The sequence below is a fragment of the Mchenga conophoros genome, linkage group LG10 (assembly GCF_057382185.1).
Source record: "Mchenga conophoros isolate Kocher_MC1m ecotype Shallow Benthic linkage group LG10, M_conophoros_male_GT1.1, whole genome shotgun sequence".
Taxonomy (NCBI): Eukaryota; Metazoa; Chordata; class Actinopteri; order Cichliformes; family Cichlidae; genus Mchenga; species Mchenga conophoros.
The window spans coordinates 27340605-27363660 of NC_140535.1; the positions used below are offsets into that span (position 1 = coordinate 27340605).

Genomic DNA, 23056 nt, shown 5'->3' on the forward strand with positions numbered 1-23056 from the left:
ATATAATATTGTACAATTAAAACATGCATCATATTCGCTTGTTTCTTTACATGTGCTGCATTTGTATTCCGATTGACCCTTTAGTGGCGCATGCGTAGTTTCCGTAGTGTAGTGGTTATCACGTTCGCCTAACACGCGAAAGGTCCCCGGTTCGAAACCGGGCGGAAACATGTTTTTTTTTTTTTCTTTCTTTTTTCTTTTTCTTTCTTCTTCTTCAAACATGGCTTCACATGTACAGCGAGAATGCAGTGTATAAATATTGTAAACTTTGTTTCAGTGTTGAGATTTACAAAAACCATTGTTTTTTTTAATTCTGTTTAGGTTTTAATCTGATTTTACTCTCATCACCTGCAAGTCTGATACAGTGTACAACAGTGATAGACAGCAATACATACTTCTCCAAAAATTCTCTCTTTATCTAAGTTTTAGTGACAATGGGTATTAGTACTACAAAATAAATAGTGTGTAGAAAAACATATTAAATTCCCAAGCATCCTCCTGCAATTAGACACATTTTTTGACATAAATAAACTCACCTGCTTCTTCAGATATCAGTGGGACTGGTTCAGTGTCTGGAGTGTGAGTATGGGGAGATGGGAGTGGGACAGCTAAGCCTCATGTCAATATCTGATATCATTATTTAGGTATTTGGCAGATGCTTGGAAAAAAAAAACAGCAACAAAAAACTCAAACAAATAAAACAAACAAAAAATTCCTCAAACCATGTTTTCTTTTGGTTTTGCCTTCTTTGCCAAAAAGGTTATGTTTTTGGTATTGTGTCTCATTATTCTGTATGTAAACACTTATAGAAAGTACCCCATAAAGATTTTTAATATCATGTCACATTTTACCTCTGACCCCTCTTTCAAGGTCAAATAAGGCCAAATTTTCATAAAATGTCTTTTATCTTCAAACTGTGCTTAAAGGACTGCTACAAAAACATTACAACATCAAAACCAGTCTAACTATAACCCATGTCTGTGGCAGAAACTGACCCCAGAGTGACACTCCACCAGTGTCTGTAGTGTGGTATCATGTTCGCCTTACAAGTCTGGTTAATTAATGCAGTTCTGAATGCAAGAGGAGGTTCAGGTAGCAGGGTGCAGATAAAAAAAAGTGTCCGGAGTGTAAATAGAAACCATCCTGTAATAAAGAATCTTGATGTATTACGTTACTCAGGCATAGAGTTGGATGTCTCGAGACCCGTCTTGGTCTCGAGACGGGTCTCGAGACCACTTTTACGTGGTCTTGGTCTCGTCTTGGTCTCGACGGACTTTGGTCTCGGTCTTGTCTTGGTCTCGCTGTCTCGGTCTTGCTGTCTCAGATCAACATAGTGGTCAGGAGATTTGGAGTCAACAGTATCCATGACACACAGCGTAACGTTCGATAATGCATCATGCGCAAAAGCTTTAGCTCTAAGAGCCGTGCTTAGAGAGTGCTTTGTAGTGAATCAGAATAGTCGACTCCCATTGAGCGAGAGCCGGCTCCTCACTTAATTTCCTTGCGCTGCTCAGCTGTCACGCAGCGACACACAGTGGCTCAGCCATGCTCAAATCCCTCCACATTGTGGATTATAATCTTCAGTTTGATGTTGCAATTTTATCTATATATAAAGTATAACTGAAACCAGTTACATATTTCCCATTCTTTAGACAGTTGTTGGAGGTGATCGCTGTTTTGTCAGATGACTTTGGGGCCAGTCAGTACCATCATGTCAGCCCTCAAAAGCACACAAAAGTTAGTCTTTTTTGTCCCGGTCTTGGTCTCGGTCTTGGTCTCGCCTCAACTTGGTCTTGGTCTTGGTCTCGGATTAGGCGGTCTTGACTACAAGTCTACTCAGGCATTACATCTGTGGGTGTTGGTATATTGTGTGCATGATCAAGTTTGAACATGTTGCTTGAGCTCTGGGAAACCCGCACCGTTTAATCCCAGCATGAAGAAAAGGAAAAGTGTGTTTCAACTTTGACCTTTAACATGTCAGGCAAGCATGAAAACCACTACTCTATTTATGCTCCATTTAATCTTCTTGTGGCTTCTGTTCTTGAATAGAGAGATCTAGAGAGGGAGAGGAAGACAGATCTCCCAATAAAAATACATTTTTAAAAAGCAGAATGGAGTTTTGCATCACAGAAAAAAAGAAAAACATTTTTTTTCTGTCAACCAGAAATGCAATTTTCAGCTTTTTGATTTATTACTTTTGAATCGCTCAGAATCAGAATCAGAAAAGGTTTTATTGCCAAATGTTGGGCAGGTTTACAACATTAGGAAATTGCTGCGGTACTTAGTGCAAAACATACTGTAAGACAAACACTTAAATAACTCATAAAAATAAAAATTAAAAGTGCTAAGCAGATTGATATATACAGTGGGGCAAAAAAGTATTTAGTCAGCCACCGATTGTGCAAGTTCCCCCACTTAAAATGATGACAGAGGTCAGTAATTTGCACCAGAGGTACACTTCAACTGTGAGAGACAGAATGTGAAAAAAAAATCCATGAATTCACATGGTAGGATTTGTAAAGAATTTATTTGTAAATCAGGGTGGAAAATAAGTATTTGGTCACCTCAAACAAGGAAAATCTCTGGCTCTCACAGACCTGTAATGTCTTCTGTAAGAAGCTTTTCTGTCCCCCACTCGTTACCTGTATGAATAGCACCTGTTTGAACTCATCATCTGTATAAAAGACACCTGTCCACAGCCTCAAACAGTCAGACTCCAAACTCCGCCATGGCCAAGACCAAAGAGCTTTCGAAGGACACCAGGAAAAGTATTGTAGACCTGCACCAGACTGGGAAGAGTGAATCTACAATAGGCAAGCAGCTTGGTGTGAAAAAATCAACTGTGGGAGCAATCATCAGAAAATGGAAGACATACAGGACCACTGATAATCTCCCTCGATCTGGGGCTCCACGCAAGATCTCATCCCGTGGGGTCAAAATGATCATGAGAACGGTGAGCAAAGATCCCAGAACCACACGGGGGGACCTGGTGAATGACCTGCAGAGAGCTGGGACCAAAGTAACAAAGGTCACCATCAGTAACACACTACAACGGCAGGGAATCAAATCCCGCAGTGCCAGACGTGTTCCGCTGCTGAAGCCAGTGCATGTCCAGGCCCGTCTGAAGTTTGCCAGAGAGCACATGGATGATACAGCAGAGGATTGGGAGAATGTCATGTGGTCAGATGAAACCAAAGTAGAACTTTTTGGTATAAACTCAACTCGTCGTGTTTGGAGGAAGAAGAATACTGAGTTGCATCCCAAGAACACCATACCTACTGTGAAGCATGGGGGTGGAAACATCATGCTATGGGGCTGTTTTTCTGCCAAGGGGACAGGACGACTGATCCGTGTTAAGGACAGAATGAATGGGGCCATGTATCGTGAGATTTTGAGCCAAAACCTCCTTCCATCAGTGAGAACTTTGAAGATGAAACGAGGCTGGGTCTTCCAACATGACAATGATCCAAAACACACCGCCCGGGCAACAAAGGAGTGGCTCCGTAAGAAGCATTTGAAAGTCCTGGAGTGGCCTAGCCAGTCTCCAGACCTCAACCCCATAGAAAATCTGTGGCGGGAGTTGAAAGTCCGTGTTGCTCGGCGACAGCCCCAAAACATCACTGCTCTCGAGAAGATCTGCATGGAGGAATGGGCCAAAATACCAGCTACTGTGTGTGCAAACCTGGTAAAGACCTATAGTAAACGTTGGACCTCTGTTATTGCCAACAAAGGTTATGTTACAAAGTATTGAGTTGTATTTTTGTTATTGACCAAATACTTATTTTCCACCCTGATTTACCAATAAATTCTTTACAAATCCTACCATGTGGATTCATGGATTTTTTTTTCACATTCTGTCTCTCACAGTTGAAGTGTACCTCTGGTGCAAATTACTGACCTCTGTCATCATTTTAGGTGGGGGAACTTGCACAATCGGTGGCTGACTAAATACTTTTTTGCCCCACTGTACATGTACGCAGGTAATGATCAGTGCAAAAATGGAACAGATGCAGAGAACACAGTATAGGGTTGTGTGCTTGTGGTGGGAAGAGTCATATGGTTATTGTTCATTAGTCCAACAGCAGAGGAGAAGAAACTGTTCTTATGGCAAGAGTTTCTGGTCCGAATGGACCAAACCTCCTGCCTGAAGGGAGCAGGTAAAACAGACTGTGTCCAGGGTGAGAAGGGTCAGCTGTGATCCGAGCTGCATGCCCCAGTGTCCTGGAGGTGTACAGGTCCTGCAGAAATGGGATTCTGCAGCCAATCACCTTCTCAGCAGAACACACAACACGCTGCAGTCTCTGTTTGTCCCTCCAGCGACCGCATGGTGATGGAGAAGATGTCGATGGACTTGATGATTGTAGAGTAGAATTGCATCATCGTCCGTGTTGGCTTGTTGCATTTCTTCAGCTGTCTCAGGAAGTACATCCTCTGCTGGACCTTCTTTATGACGGAGGTGATGGTGGGCTCTCACTTAAGGTACTGGGTGATGGTGGTACCCAGGAAGCGGAATGAGTCCACAGTGGTGATGAGGGTGCCAGTCAGGATGATGGGGGAGAGTGGGGCTGTGTGCTTCCTAAAGTCCACAGTAATCTCCACTGTCTTCTGGGCATTCAGCACCAGGTTGTTGTGGCTGCACCAGGACACCAGACGTTTAACCTCCCTCCTGTAGACAGACTCATCCCCGTCCGAGATGAGTCCGATAACAGTGGTGTCATCTGAAAACTTAATGACAGACTGGTGGTTGGAGGTGCAGCAGTTGGTGTACAGGGAGAAGATCAGAGGAGAAAGAACACAGACCCGGGGGGAGCCAGTGCTGATGGTCCAGGAGTCCGAGACATTCTTCCTCAGCCTCACATGCTGCTTCCTGTCTGTCAGGAAGTCAATGATCCACCGGCAGATGGGATCAGACACATTCATCTGGGAAAGCTTGTCTTGGAGATGGTCTGGAAGCATGGTTTTGAAACAAATAGGCACAAACAGGCTCCTGGCGTAGGTTCCCGGGGAGTCCAGATGCTGCAGGATGAAGTGTAGAGTCATGTTGATAGCATCATCTACAGACTTGTTGGCTCTGTATGCAAACTGCAGGGGTCCAGGAGGGGGGCCGTGAGGGTCTTGAGGTCTTGATCTCTGAAGGGGTGAACGCTCTTCCTTCAGTGGAGAAGTCAAGCTGGGCCAGTTGTATTTTGCAGAAAGGATGGAAATTACTGTGGTGAACATGCCCTTTATGAAGAAGAAGGAACACAAGGTGACACAGAAGAGTGATTGAAGGTGTACACAGGAGGATATCTTATGCAGAAGGTGCAATGTGAAAGAGATGGGTGAGAATGTATGTAGGCAGCTGTAGGATGACTTTGGAAATTGAAAAGAGGAAGAGAATAAGAGGTGGAAGAAACTGGCCTGACTTCAGTGAGGGGTTGAGACAAGTTTTTGTTAGGAGAGTTACCAGATTGATACCTTAGGTTTCCAACAATCTTGTGAAAACTCTAAGCCTTATCTTAGGGGCTAATAACTATACAACATCTTAGGAGATTTACCATTTCACGTCATGGAATACTTATGAAGACTGAAACTTTACTGTAGTTCTTTCAAGTAAACCAAATAAATATGTTTCCGCCCGGTTTCGAACCGGGGACCTTTCGCGTGTTAGGCGAACGTGATAACCACTACACTACGGAAACCAGCTTAGCTCTCGTGAAGGGATATTTTGAGAAAATGAATAACGTTTAAAGAAAATTGATCAGTTGTATGTTATATAGTCATACCCTGTCTGCTGTATTCATTTTCCATTTTTCATCTCGTCTCACACACGGACTGCGCAGATTTGCCTTAGTTATCGCTCTGTTAATACACTGCATATCATAGTAGGAGGCCATAATAATCACCTCACTATAAAAACTCTGTATAGCCTCGTAAAGTTGCACTATGCTGCAGAAAATATTATGCAACAGAAACTTCCAAAAGCATTTCCATTATCCAGTATATTGCCGCAGCAACTCTCCTTCGGTCTCCGTTGAGTGTTTGGTTAATAGTTATTTGTCTCCACCTAGTGGCTTACTCAGATTCAGCAGAAACACGTGTGACTGCGAACTGTGATGTGCTGTGATAGCCTGAGTATCTGCGTTCCCATGACGTGAGAGGGAATACAATTCGTGTTAAAGATGGGGCATCTACTGTCTGGAACTGTTGTCCAGTTTTGTAAACGTCCCTTGCCATCCACCCCCAAAGGTTCTCAATTGGATTTAGATCAGGGGAACACGTAGGGTGGTCCAAAAGAGTGATGTTATTCACTTCAAAGAAGTTCCTTGTGTACTGTAGAATTGTCCTGTTTAAAAACCCAGTCGTTACCACACAGGCGAGGGCCCTCAGTCATGAGTGATGCTCTCTGCAACATCTGGACACAGCCAGCGGCCGTTTTACGCCCCTGCACCTCTTGAGGCTCTACTGAAGGAAAAAGCACTCAGACTATATGGTGTTCAACAACGTACGTTCAAAAAGGAAAGGTTTATTTGCCTTGCCATCAGAATGTCATGACAGTGTGACTACCTGAAAGAAAATGACAATGAATCCACATTTTTGAACAGATTTGACCTTTCAAATGCATGCGATCCTAAACTTTTGATCAGCTGTCAAACAACCCGTTTCATTTTAAGCGTCATTTTCAATAAATTGCATGCTCAAAAAATGTTTAGTCTCACTTCCACTTCTTCTTGTTGCATGTTGAAGCTCTACTTCGAACCTCGTTATGATCCAACCATGGGTTTCAAATGGTCTTGAACTTTTGTTCGGGACTGTATCCCTAAATTTAGAGTCCCTAATCGCACCTCACACTCCTGCCTTTCCTTCTTTATTACCATCTCCTAGCATACCTTCCTCCTCTCCTCTTACCTATTTTTAACCAGCAGTATAGTTTCTACAACACCCTGTTAGCCAGCAATAGTGGCTATTGTTGTTCAAGATTGCATCTTTCTTTATGATTTGCATGTCTGATTTGGCTAAGATTTTTGGATATGATTTTTTGACACAACCCTTCCTATTTATGCAAGATTGGGGGTGTGCTTGGAGTATACTGGATTGTGCTGTATTGCATGTGTTTAAAGATTAATGTTTAGTTTCTCATAGCCAGGCGTTGGGTGCTATATTAATATCGAGGATATTTTAAAAGGCTTCCATGAGGGAATTGAATTCAGTAAATCCCCACTGGGTGACCGTGGGTCAAATATGGCTTGTTACTTCAGTTAATAACGTAATGTTTATGAAAAGTGTGACTCAGGGAAACCAAATAAATATGTTTCCGCCCGGTTTCGAACCGGGGACCTTTCGCGTGTTAGGCGAACGTGATAACCACTACACTACGGAAACCACTCGTAAACGCTCCAAGAGGTCACCGTGAACAGGTCAGTATAAAAATAAAAGCTCACGGTTAAAGTATTATCTACTAAACCTGTGTATTACATAGTCATACCCTGTCTGTAGCATTCATTCTTCATCTCGTCGGCACATACGGACTGCGCAAATTGACTTTATTTCTCGCAGAGTTAATACACTACTGTATACTGCTAAAACTCATATCACCGTAAAGCTGCACGATGCTGCAGAAATTATGCAACGGAAACTTCCAAATGCAGTTTCCATTAACCAGTATATTTCTACAGCAACTCTCCTTCCGTCTCCGCTGAGTTTTTTGTTAATAGTTATTTGTCTCCACCTAGTGACTGACTCAGATTCAACAGAAACACGTGTGACTGCGATCATTAAGAACAAATCGTATAAATGGTTGAATGTTGGAGAAAATCAGACAATAAGATATGATATAAACTGTGCTTACTGTGTAGTCTCAGTATTTGCTGTGACACAGATGGAAAGCATGGATCTGTCCTAGCAACAATTTAGGACCAGTGTGGACCCAATATCTGCGAGGTGTGTTTCCAGCAACTTGTTGATGTCATGAAGAACCAAGGGAGATCTGAAGGCAATATGTACCTAATAAATTGTCAGGTGGCTGTATAGTATTTTTGTGTTTTCTTGATAATGTGAAGAATTATAAAGAAAAAGCAGTACTGTTTCCGCCCGGTTTCGAACCGGGGACCTTTCGCGTGTGAGGCGAACGTGATAACCACTACACTACGGAAACTCGCTATGATACGACTTTGTCATTTTACAATAATATATATACATGTCACGATCTAATATTGTCACACATGATTTGGCGACAAGCAAAAATACTCACTTTTATAAAGTTACAGGCCTGCTGTTGCGAAAATACAGTCCAAAAGACATGTTATATAGACATTTTCGAACCGGAAAGTCATTCAAGTCATACAAGTCGTTACAGAAGAGGATTAGGTCCACTGGAAAAAAAGGTGGGCACCTCTTTTTTCTTTTCCAGAATTCTGAGAAAAAAGCCAGAATCCTGAAGTTAGAACTTTAACTTTAATCTCAGAATTCAGACTTTTTTTTCGCAGAATTCTGAGGAAAAAAAAGTCAGAATTCTCAAATTAAAGTCAGAACTGTCGGTTCACAGTCAAAATTCTGACTTTTGGTATTCTGAGAAGAATACTGAGAGAAATTCTGAGAAGAATACTGGGAGAAAAAGTCGGAATTCTGACTTTAATCTCAGAATTCTGGTAAGAAAAAAAAGACATTCCCACTCCTTTTCCCTGGGGCCCTAATCCTCTTGCGTAGAAACGATACAACACACAAAAAAAATAGACCTGACATGTTTCCGCCCGGTTTCGAACCGGGGACCTTTCGCGTGTTAGGCGAACGTGATAACCACTACACTACGGAAACCTCCACTACGTAGCCATTGAACAAACACACAAAAACGAATACTACATACGGAAAATTTGTTTTTTAATGGCCCGAAAAAGCATCGAATGCCTTGTCATTTGTAACAAATCATTCTCCATTGTGGAGACCACTGCCTGGTCTGTATGCTACCGGGGAAATATTCCCACATGAGATGTGAATAAAAGGTATTTCTACAAGTGGTACTCCAGTACGGATATACGCAAGTCTAAACTGAGTGTGACAGCTAAGAAACAGGCTCAAATGCACTGAAAACTGTCTGTGCTGGCTGCCTGTTAGAGAACAGACCACTTATGTGTCTTATGTAGTCTGGAAGATGAGTGGATGATGGGGTGGGTGAAGTTTTCTCTGTGGTGGGGTTGGGTGGACTGTCCCAGGCTATGTGGGGCCGGGCGGCGCTGCTGCACTGGGCCCCGGTCCGGATGGGCCTGGGCCCCCTTTCCCTGGCGGGTCGCGGAGTATGGGGATGCCTACTGGGGTCAGCGGGGGAGCTGGCCCCAGGGAGGGGTCACTTGCCCCTCCCTTCCTTCCTTCCCTCCCCATCTCCAGCTGCCTCCCTCTTCCTGCTCCACCACAACCATCCACACATGCAGGGCCTTGGAGTAGGGGTGTGTCACCAGGTTGAAGAGGAGGCAACCCCCCTCCCCCCTCTGTCCCCTTCTGGCTGCCTCTGCCTCAATTTTATCCCACAACTTAGACATTCACATTACTCCCACTCTCATTACACATACATATAGGATCTTGGGGGTGGACATGCTACACGGAATTCAAATTACCATCAGGGTGTACACCTCACCCCTGGCGTCGTTGCCCACCTCTCAATTTTAAATACACGTAGACATTGAGGGCTAGCAGGAGGGGCTATGCGCTTACCTGCTGCTCTCTGGCAGGTAGCTCCATGCCCTCCTGGGTTTTAAATGCACCTTAGAACACACATGCATCAACACTACAATGAGCGGGTGGAGGGAGGTTTGGAGTCTACTCTCACCCCCGTTCTCTGCGGCCTGCTGGAGTGGGGGGCTAGGAGGAGGAGTTGGCCGTCCGACTGGGGTCTGGAATGTGGGGCCTCCCTGCTGCTGCGGAGTCGGGTCGGTCTGCTTCTCCCCACCGCAGGGAAAAGGGTAACACCACCTGGGTCTGGGTGCAGTTCCCCCCTCCAGGGGCAAGGGTACCTAGACCCGGTTCGTAGAGTACGCTTGGGGAATGTGATCGTGTGTACAGTGTCTCTCTATGTCTGTCTCCACGTTGGTTGAGTGTAGAATAAGTGCATATGAGAGCATGAGGGTGGGAATGGATGTTTGCATCTGTGTGTGCCTGTATGTCTGTGTCTATATGTCAGGTTGGGTATCAGACGCCACCTCTCTGGGGACATCTCAGGCCCTCCAAGGTTTGGAGGCCTATCTCCCCCTACCACCACTTCCCCTGCTGGTGGCGGACTCCCTCAGACATCGGTGCGTTGGTTGTTCTTTGTGTCCGGGGATGGGCGTCCAGGTACACACCGGCTCACTCCTGGTGGCTGCTTGTCGGGGCCTGGAGCCTGGGGCTCGCTCGGGCCACTTCGGAGGTGGGGTGTCCCCGGCCTCTCGGCCTGGGGCTCGGTCACTCAGGCACAGCTGGCTGCCGGCGGAGCTCACGGGCACGTCACTGCAACCCCCCCCCCCCCTGGCTTCTGCTCCGTGGCTGCTGAGTGACCCCTCATCTGTGGCTCTCCTCAGCTCTTTCTGGGACAGTGGCGTGGCTGCCCCTCTGTTGTTCTTCCTTGGTCTCTTGTGTTCTGGGGGCCTCTGGATGTCTGGAGTTTTGATCTCCTCCATACCTGCTTCATGGCCCTGGAGGACGGGGCAGTGGCCCCCCCACACCCTCTAGCAGATCATTACATGAAGGAACCTTTTAAAAAAAACCAAGCGCGTCCATGCTCACAGGTGTACACACGGGTGCTCACACATACAAACTACACCCTTTTTGGCTCCTACCTCAAAGCACACTGTGTGCTGTCGATCTTACGTGCTGCACAATAATGTTTAATATTTAGTATTTACTGTCATATTGCCATATATCATTGTGATGTTGTTTATTCTATTACTCTCGTTTTCTTCTGCTTGTTTTCTTTTTTCTTTCTCAACAGGTGATCCAGGTGATCTATATATGCATTTTTTTCTCTGCTTATTCTGTTGGTTTTTGTTTTTTGCCCTCTTTTGCTGTTTTTCTTTCCCTCAGTCAAGTCTGTCCCGTATTCAGCAAGTGAAAATAACATAAACAATAAAAGGTGAATCAAATGGACCATTACGGCAAGGCTGGGATGGTCCATTTGGTAAAGTAAATCCGTTGGGCATCTTTCTTCGCCTTTAGACAATAATTCTGATGGTAAAAGAGCCAAACGGGACAGGCAAAAAAAGAAAAAAAAAATAGAGAACAGACCACAGTGGGAAGTCCTTTTCCTCTGCCTGCGAGTTGCGCATGCGTAGTAGGACGCCGCTGGCTGTGAGTAGAATCTATGGCCGTCGCGATGCAGACCGACGATTTTCCTTACTTACCTTCGGGACCAGCAGAGAGTATGTGCTGTTTATTTAACAGTTTGACGTGTGTTTTAGAAGAAAAGGGCGCGGTTGCACTGTGTAAAAGCCCTCCCTGTTATAGCTTAAAATACCGGCGCTGTTGTTACCTTCGCAAAGCTAACGTTAGCCGGTACTTAAGCAATAAGCGCATCGAGTTGCTAAAATGTGCTATGCTAGCTGTAGCCGTTTCGGCTCCAAGGTCGACAAGAGCACGTCTGCATCCGATGTTGCTTTTCAGTGACTGTGAAACATTTCGCCTGAATGGTTACTAATATGGACAGAGGGAGGCATCTTTGGCTTGGCATCAACTGAAATGCGTCTTTCACGCCATGCGGATTGCACTTCTGCTGGTCTTGCTTGTGTGTTTAGTAATGCAAGCAAGATACATGTGAGATTTCAGCTCGGGACAGTGTCATAACCGCAAGTGTATGAATTATGTAAAAGTATTTGTTTTAAATTTATGCGTGTCAATATCCGATTCGATGTATTTCCAGATAGTTATCCAGGGTGTAGACCTTAGTGTACATACTCTTTATGTTAGTCTTGGAGAGTCTGTTTTGTTTGTTTCCCCCCCTCTACTTTGGAAAGGATGCCACGACCATCCAGTGTGTTTTCTTTGGTGGACATACAGATTTTTTTCTCCAGTATGTTCTTTCAGTCTCGGAATACATCAAATCGTTGATTGGGCGACTTATCTTCCCACTATACACTCTTTGCAGCCTAAATGGAAATTGTGACTGCGATCCAACCACAGATTCAATTGTCCATTTAATTTTGATGCCTCGAAAAAGACTGGCTTTGTAATTCCTAAAACCTTTCCACAGTTTGGTTATGAAATGATAATAAAAAAAAAACTGCATTTTTTCCCCTTCTGATCCTTTTTCCATTTTGGTTCCAAATTCCACATGAGCATTGCAGCGTCTTCTGTTGAGGTCCTGTCATGTTCAAAGCTGTGAGGAGTGTTTGCATAACAAGACGCCCAAGTCTGAATAACAAAAAGCTGTGACTTTAACAGGATTCCGAATCCTCTAATGTGACACATTCAGATTGTAAATGCTTAAAAATACACTGTGCTCCTACATGTGTAAAGACGACGTGACATGTCATGCCATCCTCCTACAGAGCTGTAACCAACCAATTCGGCTGCCTGTCACGATAATACACCACCTGTTTAAAAAAAATTATTTATACATATATATTTTACTTTTGAGATATCAATGTGAATTAGTGATCTGCTTGGTATGAGCCAAGAATGACTAAGACTAAAAATGTTGTTCACAGATGTTTGCACAGGCATTGCCATAAACCCATAGGCAAGATAATAGTTAATCCAGAAAATTGTTTGTATTTTCCATAACACTATTAAATAAAACCAACACAAAATAGTGCATTTAAGCTCCTACATCCTTGGTAAGTAAAAGGAGTAGCTCGAGCAGATATGTTGTTTGAACTGCTGCCACAAATAGTCTCTTCACGTTGTGTTATAATTGCATTTTCCCAGATGATGTAACCTGATTTGAAGTTTCTCTCTCTCCCTTTCCTCTCCTTTGCAGTAAATAAGATGATAAAGGAGCATGGCGACCTGTTTTCTGACTCCCAGTGTAAAGTCTGCAGTGCTGTCCTAATTTCTGAATCTCAGAAGTTGACTCATTATCAGGTCAGTGAGCCCACGGTCTGCTGTGTGCTGCTGTGTTGGTGTCAGGGGACTTAGCTTTCATTAGATGGTGCTACAGTTTTCAGGAACGAGAGAAAAAGTGCACACTTATCACTTTTTAAGGTGTTATTATTGAATAGACTTGGCACTACATTAAAAGTTTATTTAAGCTGTAATAGCACATCATCATAAGGCTGTCCAGTAAATCACAAATATAGCAAAAGAGGGCAGAAGGGCTGTCCAACCAGCTGAGAGTAAGTGGACCTTTGGCCACACTGTTGACCAGATGTTTACTGTGATGCACTTCTCTTTTTTTCCCTGCTGTAAAGTGGATGATGAAGAGGAGACAATTCTAAGTTATTCTAAATTTTGACAAACCTGCAGATGTAAACAGCTTTTCAAATACTAATATTTAGTTTAAGTAAAATGGTTGGACATTGTTTGATTTATACGTTCATTTGTGATTGCTGGCTCTCATTGCAAAGAACCAAACTGAAGAAAAGAAGGAAATACTTACATCTAAAACCGTGTAGTTGCAGTGTTTGGCATTTATTGTGTAGTAAATTAGCAGTAGTAGATTGATGTCGATCCATAAATGCAACACTGAAATGGTTATATTAAATACAGTTATATTTTAGTTGAAATATTGATATGTTAAAGTTTGGAGACATAAATGTGTTAGAAATGTGCAGTGAATGTTTGTGTCCACTGTGGAATAAACATTGTGCTTGTCCTTTCAGAGCAAGAAGCATGCCAACAAAGTGCGGCGCTATCTTTCCATCCAAAATGAAAAAGAGCCAGCACTCAAAAAGCTGAAGCCCTTAACGTCTGACAGCGTGAGTAAAAAGTAGAGAACTCAAACCAGCACGAAGAAAACTTTTTATGAGTCACTATTACCTCGACAACGATAAATCTGAAACAAAGTACTTTTAGAGATATCTTTGATCTTGAGCAGTTGGCTCTCCCAGTGTGTCTTGCACTTTTTCAGCGGGAGGTTTGTGTATTTTAAGACCATCAGTGAATGTTCCAGTCATATCTGCCTGCTCTTCAGTTTATATAAAACCTGCTCACATCAGCTAGCTGGGGCTGTCAGGTTTTCAAAAATTGTGATGAAATTATTCAGATGAATTTAACACAGTCTAAATAGTTTATCCTGAAAAGCTCCCCAGCAGTCGTGGAACACACTGAGAATTATTTCATGATTGCTTCATTCACCATCAGGATGCCTAAACTAGGACTAGACTAGGATGTCCTCATGAACTGGGGGAATAGTTACAGCCATGTCCCACCGGTAGGAGGCCCAGGACAGGACACTCTATAGAGATTATGTCTCTCGGCTGGTTTGGGAATGCTCAGGTTGCTGGGGTACAGGATCTGAGTATCTCTGCCTAAATTGCTGCCTCTACAACCTGAATCTGTATAAGGGTTGATGGGTAGATAGGTGGATCTTTTATTCAGAGATCAATTATTAAGTCATACAAGTTGTGGAAATTAAACTTGCTGATAATCTACTGAAGGTTGAGGCTTTTTTTTGCAGTAATATTTGATTGATTTATGTTCCTGTGCAGGACTGTAACAATGGAGACACAGACCGGTTTAAGGTGTGTCATGTATGTAACATGACCTTCTCTGCTCCAGTAGTGGCTGAGTCTCACTATCAGGGCAAAGTTCACGCCAAGAACCTGAGGTTGAAAGCAGTTGGACCTCAAGCTCTAGGTATTTAGCTTTTGGTTTTATTTCCTGTGTGTATCCTTTATGTTACCCTTTATGAAGTCTTTTTTTAAATTCTATGTCTTCTTCTGCAGTAAACTCCCAAATAGCGCCAACTCCTCAACTAAAGAAGAAACCTGCAGATGATTCAAGCGGCACTCCAGTGACAGGAAACAACAACAATCCAGACCGTTTCTGCTCCATATGTCAGGCCTCATTCAACAACCCGCTCATGGCCCAGCAGCACTATGTAGGCAAGAAGCATAGAAAACAGATGACAAAGCTTAAACTGATGGAGACGTACGGGCCATCCACAGCACCAGGTCCGATTGCAGAAGCATGAGTTTGTGCAGTTCTGTTTTGTTTTTTAAAAAAAAACAACAACTAAACTTTCAATATGCAATAAGAGCACATTGTTTGAAATTATTCCCTACTTTTCATTGATCTACAGCTTCCACAATAAATGGCTATCCATGCACCATCTGCAACATTGAACTGAACTCTGTGGAGCAGTATCAGTCGCATATCAGCGGAGCCAAGCATAAGAATCAGTAAGTACAACACTGGGGTTAGTTTTGTTTTGAAAACAGAACTTTTTGGCACCATGTGGTTACCACAAAGAGTCCACAGAGTCCTCAAATGAGCAAACAGAACATAACATAGCTACTTTTCTGTTGGCTGTGTACATGTTTGCTTCTCTCCTACTCTCTACTCTCACTCATTCTGCATTTTGATATAGTCGAATTCACAATAAATCTTTTATCACATACACATTTTCTGTTCCTGTTGTCAGAAAACAAGATGACAATGAAATGCTGATTGATTGATTTCTTTTATTTATTTATATTTTAGCACAGCCCAGAAACTACAGGGCGCCATAACACTGACTAGTCCACTTTGTTCTGCTGTGACATCAGACAAACCCTACACTCACATGTGTTAAAAACAAAGACTGCTGAGAACTGGGCTGTATGTAAAATTAAAGTTATTGCTCAAAGAGAAAGTTAACACACCATGGAGCTGGAGCCATAGCAGTTAAGTGTGGCAGTATATACTAAAAGAGCTGAGTAGCTCCCGTTGGCTGCATCTCAGGGTTACAAACAGACCTGAAGGCAAGCAGCTGTTCCAGTTTGAGTTAAAGTTACAGACACTGAAACTGAGCCCGAAACCAGGCGTATAGAAACATATTATACAAAATGATATATATCGTTGTATTTTGCATTGGAATTTCAGATATAGAATCAGGGCACCGGTGAGACTAATATTAATATAGGAAACTAACTTGGCGCTGCAGCCTCACAGCAAGAATGTTTCTGGTTCGAACTTACCAGATCTGATATGTCTCTGTGTTAACCCTGAAATAGACTGACACCCTTTCAGGGTGTACCCTGCCTCTTGCCTAATAATAGCATCCATTCATTTTCTTCTTCTTATCTGGTTTGTGGGGTCCGAAGCCTAAGCAGAAGAGCCCAGACCTTCCTCTCCCCAGCCACCTCCTCCAGCTCTCGGCTGGCCTTGGTCTACCCCAGAGCCTCCCCCAGGAGGCATCCTTGTTAGATGCCCAATCCATCTCAGCTGGCTCCTTTCAAATTTACCAGTGTAACCCTCCCTGGGATAGGGTTACCAGCCCCCCACCCCACCCTTCAGCCAGGGGAGGGAGCAGCATCTGGTGGCCTGGCCCGTCCTTTTGAAGCCCCACCACCCACAGGGGGCGCTGTAGGGGTAGGGTGCAGTGTGTGTCAGGTGGCAGCCGAGGGTGGATGCCATAGCAGCCTGATCCAGCTGTTGAGGCTGGCCATCTGACCCTTTGAAACAATAGTAACAAAACTGAAACGAGTAAAGCCGGCACAGAAATTAAAAGTAAACTGAAAAATAAAAATAAATACAAAACCATCAAACCACAGATGGAAGACAGTGGACAGTCTCCATTCTTTACTTGACCACAAAGAAGTTCTTTACATATTGTGGACCCTGTCTTCTCTGTGGCAGGGACTAAGCTAAAGCACCAACACCCACATGAAGAAGTGCATTTTTGAGACCCAAGTTGATGGTGCACAGCTAAAACATGTAGACAACACATCCTCTGGAAAAAGAGAAATGTCCTAAAAATAATTTTCTTTTATTTCAAAGAGTGAAGAAATCGAGCCTGAAGATCACAGAGAACAAACACCCGGCAGATCAATCGTACAGCAGCGATAACCAGTATGCTGCCCCCGATGACCAGTACCCGCCCGAGGAGGAGCAGTTTGGCAGAGACGACAACTACATAGGCGGAAATAACCAGTATGCTCCAGAGGACACGGCGTACACAGAGGAGTACCAGTACACTTGAGGCTGGACTGGGATGGACTAAAGAGGTTTCAGTCAGGACTTGGAATGACACACAACAACCAGCCCCTTTAACGTATTAACAAAAAATCAACCTCTATGAACCTTCAGCTCCTGTCAGTCTCTTCTGAGTAGGTGTTTCCCTGGAACAGAGTAATGTAGCTTTGGATACTGGAACAACATTTTGAGTTTCTCACCGAAAAGATTTTTTTTTTTCTTTTTGTTTGTTTGTTTTTATTTATTTCTCTTTAAATGGAAAAAAAAAGAAGCTTTTCACTCGTGGAAAGTTATTTAACCCTTCAGTGCGTGATAAAGGAAGTGTAGTTCAACATCCGGGCTTAGTGTACAAACACCAAACACTAACAGGGGAAAGTCTGCTTTGAAATTTTTGTCTTAAGGGTTGGCAGCAGTCATCCCATGTTTATCCCTAAACTAACCTGTATTAACATCTCATACCTGAGCCACATGCAAGCAGTGAACTCTACAAAGCAAAGCAGCTTCATACTTCTCATGTCACCTCTTCGGTTTGGTTTGTAGGTCCTGTAAATGCATTTATTGAGACACGCGCCTTTTTCATGTCTCAAGACACAGTAACTTAGTCAAACTGAGGCTTTATGTCTGGATTTAACAGACTAAAGCTGATGTTTTAATGTCCTGGACAAAGCTGATATTATTGTTCAAGTGGCCCACAGTTTTTCTTTTTTATTCCCCTTGTCTTGGTAGCTGCAGTTTTTACTGTAAAAACACAAGAGTAGGTGAGCCTCAATTAGATAATTTTAGTACTTCAAATGGGATCCAAATGTGTCAACAACAACAACCATTGTATTCAAAGTATTTGATTATTATTATTGTTTTATAAAACATTATCTTTCTAGACTTTAAGCATACAAATGTTATCATGCAAAGTTTGAACCTCATCATTGACTTTTGAAACAAAGTATAATTTTCTTTTTTTGTACTGTTTAGTTAAAGTCTAATTTTCTTTAAGAGTGTGAGGTTATTAATTATCCCAAGTGTCCAAACTCTGTAGAGACTGATAGATGCTTTCTGAGCTCTGTAACTACTGTCAGTAGCAGAGATCACAGTATTTACCACGGAGAAGAAAAGAGTGATGTCAAATTAGGAAGTGATGTCAACATAAGAATGACAATAACGTTTTATTAGTCTGCTTTTCCTCATAAAGAATTGGTTCAATATTTTAATAATGAATGTCTTCAACTTTTTGGCTAAAGGGAAAAAAAGATTTTGTTTGGATGTAATTTATACCAAGAGGGCTTGTGCATACTGTACAGTACATCCTGTATTTAGCAAAAAAGAAAACAACAAACGTGGGCTTTTTGTTTTTACCCTCATCGTTTGAGTGTTCTGTGTTTTTGTGATTAAGATTTGCTTTCGATAAGTTATGTATCGCTGAGGGTACAAAAAAATGCTGCAAAGGTGTGTATAAAGTAGAGACATGTTTTAAAAGAGCTCACAGTTTCATGAGTCTTTTCAAGAAGGAGGAACACAAAGGAGATTAATGTCGGGAAATAAAATGATTAAATGCATCTGCTTCTAAAAAGCAAAATCAGTGATGTGTGAGGGCACGGCTCAGTGGAGAAATGTGCATGTAGGTGTGAGGTGAGGTAGGGGAAAAACAAAATCACAAGGGAGACGAGTGTCTGGAGACTTCACAGACCGGCAGCATCAGTGTGGCTCGCACCCTGTTATCCACTCTAAAAGAAGGAAGGAGTTTAATTCAGGCTCAGTTTAATAGTTTATATCTATGAAGTAGAGCGGGAACATTAAAGGAAAAAGGTCTGTAATGTTTATATGCACCCACACGCTCAATCAGTTTATATGAATCTGTTTAACAGATGAATGTCAAAAGAAAGTCTTTATCTTATAAAGCACTTTTCAAATTCCATTGTACAAAGTGCTTTACAAGGGCAAGAGAATAAAGCAGTAGTAACAGGAAGCACTCCGAGATCGCGAACTTTTGCCAAGGCAGCTCACTCTGTGGCCAGTATTTACTTTAGGGTAGCATGACTTATGTTTATTTTGATTATATAAACATATGTAGGAGTAGGTAATGGATAATGGGTATTGGTTTGTAAATACTGACATGAATAAGTTATTATGTAATAGACTACAGTATATCTCTAACTAGGCAGCTCATGACAATCCTTTCTTTAAAGATGTCACACATTTTGTGGTCATCTTGAAAGAAAGGCACATCTGAACCGCAAAAGTGAAAACGGGAGAATTTTAGGTGCAGTTTTAAAGATAAAAATTTGACCTTCAGATCCCAGATCAAATGTGATATATGTTGACAATACACAACACACTTGTATGACTCAAAATTTGAAAGTATATTCTTTTTAAGTCAACTTTTAAGTCATTTTTTCCAAAAGTTACAGTTTTGAAATAGGAATCTGAAATTTTGACTCTAGGTTGGCACAAATTGTTTTGTTTGTTTTCAGTGGCAGAAACAAGGTTGAGTAGAAGCGAACAAGTCGACTGACCTGATTTCCACAGACGGGCTCTTCCCAAGCCTCTGAGCCCTGACTGCAAATGCTCCTTCCCCCTTTAGTTTTCAGCTGGGCCACTAAAACAGAAAAAAGACCACAAGCTTAAAAGAGGATAAAACCAACCGAAAACAGAATACATTACAGTTAATGACATACAGCAGTAACATGTCAACACAAGGGGAGTGGAAAGAGGTGAAGAAATCATCAGTCCATCATAGCTGTCCCCTAGTAGCCTGAGCCTATAAATTAAGGACTAGTTCAGGGTCACCTAAACCTGCCATAATTATACATAGAGATGGTGTTAAAGATCTTTTTGGGTTTCTACTGAACCAGTCTGAGAGAAAAGTACTTTAGTGGGTAATATAATATGATGCCTTTAAGATACGACAGGACCCAAACATGCAGGGCCTTGAGGAAAACATACTTTTAGGTGAAGTTTGTTCCAGGGGTTGATCATGTGCTTCATTCTCCTCTTTAGCATGGATAAAGTCCATGGTTTCATTTGGGGTGTGATGAAAGTCCACCCAGGCGATGAGAGGCCTTTCTCTTGTATATTTAGATAAAGTTTAAATTGTTTTTAGACGTTTAAAGGCCATCACTGTGAAAAATAAACTGGTTTCAGGAGGCTGACATTACATCCTTTGTGTTACATTGAGGAGGTGGAACAGACTGGATGAAGATCATCTCCTATCTTTCTCAATGCATAGCTTTCCATAACTTACAATGAGACACCCGCTGAACTTTTATTGCTGATAATTTCCCAGTTTGATGTGAAAGAGCTTGACCGGTCTCCACAGAAACTGTGATCCAGAGCGGTTCGAGCAGTTTGACCTCTCTCACACTTGTGTGGTTGTTGAGACAGTAGATTTGTCTTTGGAAGGAGAAGTTTAGCTCTCACACATGGGTGGATTTATTTTAAGGATTATAATAAAAACAAAGAGAATAAAACTGAAACATTTAAGGTAAAAAACCAAAGGCCAAACAGAATCTGTGCTTCAAAACTGATCAAGTGTTTATAACTTGAGAAAATTGTGTCCCAACCTTTGTGAGCTTCCTACAAGATTATATGCAAGACTTCACCCACCTGGTGGCGCACTTGCTCTTCGCTAGTGCTGGGTCAGAATGAGATGAGACACTTTTCCATAAAAAAGAAGGAAAAATGCTAGTGGTTCCAGAAAAATACTTGAAATTAAAAACAAACATGAATGTTTTCCTTAATGCACTGCAACTTGTTTTATTTCTTTTCAATTCTAATTTGACATCATCGCAGGATTTTTATGCAATTTCCTGGTTCTGCATAAGCACAAACTAACAAATTCTGATTATGCAGCCTGTAGATTTGCATATCGTTTGACAGAATCTATAAAACTATAACCAAACAACCCAAAATAATTATTTTATTTGGGTTTAAATCCAGATTTTTCACACTTCAACCCAGTCAAAAAAGGACAGGTTTGTACAGCTATGTCATGTGAGACCTGCCATGAATGTATCCCAAAGAAAGGACACTTCACTGACACATTTTGAACAAACACCTGCATGCTGTTTTATTTTTCACCTGGTCCTGATGCAAAGGAGGTCAGGTTGGCACGAATTTAAACATTTTCCTGCAGTAAAATAAATGTAAATTAATGCTTCTACAAAGACAAAAATCATGCACTGCATGTCTCCAAAGTCCTTTCAGACAGACATTTGAAATATAAAGGTTTGCACTCTGGAAGTTACAGAAAGCCTAAGGAAACTATACAACTATAACAAACAAACAAAGTTGCGAGTGGCCTAAGTTGATGAATATCACAAGTCTTACTAATCTTCTATTAATCACTTATTAATGTAATAAATATCAAATAATTTATTACATGCAATTCTGCTACTCAGCGTCTGAACAATGCAGAAACAAGAAGCATCACCTTCTCCCCTTTTGTGCATTTGTATCATTTTTACCAGCGTAAATGTGATGCTCAGAAAGGCATTCATAGTGCAGCACTGCAGCTGTTTGTACAGTATGTATGAGTGTCTCGCATACAATATGTGGAGCACACAGGGTGACATCGGGATAATGTCTAAGAGCTGCCAGACAAGATGATTTGTCTTGGTCCGCTGCAGGCTGAATGGGTTTCACCAGCATTGTAATTCAATTAAAAGAGGAATGTCAGTTTAAAATGCTCCCAGTCTGGTTTGTATATGGCATCTGTATCTTTCTTTTTTTTTTTACAGCATCCGCCAACAGACAATGCTGAATAAATTGTGTTTTATTGTCAGTTAAATTTGTCTACTTGCCCTAAAAATGCTCTGGTTGCCAGATTGTGTTTGAGAGACACTTTAGCTGCCTTGGAGCTCTAAATTTCATCATTGTCTGTATGTAAACACAATGCGGGTTTCTACTGATTTGCATTTTAAGTGCAGCATATGTTGCATCCAGATGTTGCTTCTGCTTTAGAGAGAAACAGATGCATTGGATTAGGAGTTCAGCATCAGCAAGCTACAAATAGAGTGCTCATTGTATCATAAAACTGTCTTCTGTTTAGCGATGAGAATAAAAGAACAGAAATTCCCTGCATGTTGCTCCAGTTATCGAAGCGTCAGAGAAGAACAGTGCGGTGAATGCAATTAGAGCACCGTACAGCATGTCAAAGTAAGTCTGATAGGGGCGGACACAGCGCCCTTTGGTTTGTTTTTACATGACCCAGAAATGACTATTCTGATGCTGCTTCGGTATGTGATGACAGAGGGAATATAAAATATGACACTAGTAGTAGTTTTTGGCATATTAGTGGTGCGTGTACCTTTGGGTGGTTATCAAGACCAACTCACATTTGACATTTCATATCATCTCCAATCCAACAAACAAAAAAAAAAAATACAATATTTTCATAATTTGCCTGGTTGCAATAATATAGAGCCTGATTTTTCATGGTCAGGGTAACTATCAGTAGTGTGGTAGAGAAAAGTCATTGTGGAAGTCCTATTAATGTTTAATTGGAATTCTGTGTTTCCTTTATTTATTATACCAAAAACATTTACCTGTAAAGGTATATACTTAGACTCAAGATATGAGTTGGCTGAGCTTGTTGGTGATATTTAAAAACCTGCAGCATCAGTGGCTCCCCTCAACTCTGTGTTTATTAGCAGGTAAGTTAAATTAAAGATTGCGTAGTGGTCTTTTTGATCCCATTTAACTCTCAGCTGGTCTAACAGCGCAAAAGCATTTTACTCAGGAGAATTGGTAAAATTAGCGGTGACCCCTGCTGATGTTTTAAGTCACTTCTGCATTGATGTTCATCCATTTTTTTTATATACAGTCTCTGATTACACCTGACTAATGTAATTTGATTGTCAGGACATAAATTAGATTTCAAGTAGACTTTGGTGGATTTAATTGTCTAAAAACAAAACTTTACTGTTTCCTTCCTGTTTCCTGTATAATTTTTATTTTACATAAGATATTAAATTTTTGCAATATCCAGAATGGCAAAAGCTTGCTTGGC

At 41.9% G+C, this 23056-nt stretch overlaps 1 protein-coding gene, 5 non-coding genes and 1 pseudogene across 6 annotated transcripts; 3 read left to right on the forward strand and 4 right to left on the reverse strand.

The window, feature by feature from the left end:
- The first annotated feature begins 97 nt into the window (after positions 1-97).
- Positions 98-170, forward strand: trnav-aac (transfer RNA valine (anticodon AAC)). Its single transcript has one exon. It is a non-coding gene; the product is annotated as a tRNA-Val (tRNA).
- Positions 171-4208: 4038 nt separating this feature from the next.
- LOC146566093 (uncharacterized) lies at positions 4209-5127 on the forward strand (annotated as a pseudogene).
- Positions 5128-5608: 481 nt separating this feature from the next.
- trnav-aac (transfer RNA valine (anticodon AAC)) lies at positions 5609-5681 on the reverse strand. The gene has a single exon. It is a non-coding gene; the product is annotated as a tRNA-Val (tRNA).
- Positions 5682-7289: 1608 nt separating this feature from the next.
- On the reverse strand, positions 7290-7362 carry trnav-aac (transfer RNA valine (anticodon AAC)). The gene has a single exon. It is a non-coding gene; the product is annotated as a tRNA-Val (tRNA).
- A 699-nt stretch (positions 7363-8061) lies between these two features.
- trnav-cac (transfer RNA valine (anticodon CAC)) lies at positions 8062-8134 on the reverse strand. Its single transcript has one exon. It is a non-coding gene; the product is annotated as a tRNA-Val (tRNA).
- A 586-nt stretch (positions 8135-8720) lies between these two features.
- On the reverse strand, positions 8721-8793 carry trnav-aac (transfer RNA valine (anticodon AAC)). Its single transcript has one exon. It is a non-coding gene; the product is annotated as a tRNA-Val (tRNA).
- Positions 8794-11269: 2476 nt separating this feature from the next.
- Positions 11270-18527, forward strand: znf346 (zinc finger protein 346). The gene is made up of 7 exons (XM_085289638.1): positions 11270-11363; positions 12920-13023; positions 13761-13856; positions 14589-14736; positions 14826-15053; positions 15182-15281; positions 16861-18527. The coding sequence occupies exons 1-7, from the start codon at positions 11306-11308 to the stop codon at positions 17060-17062; spliced, it is 936 nt and encodes a 311-aa protein (XP_085145764.1). The 5' UTR covers positions 11270-11305; the 3' UTR covers positions 17063-18527.
- Positions 18528-23056: the final 4529 nt, after the last annotated feature.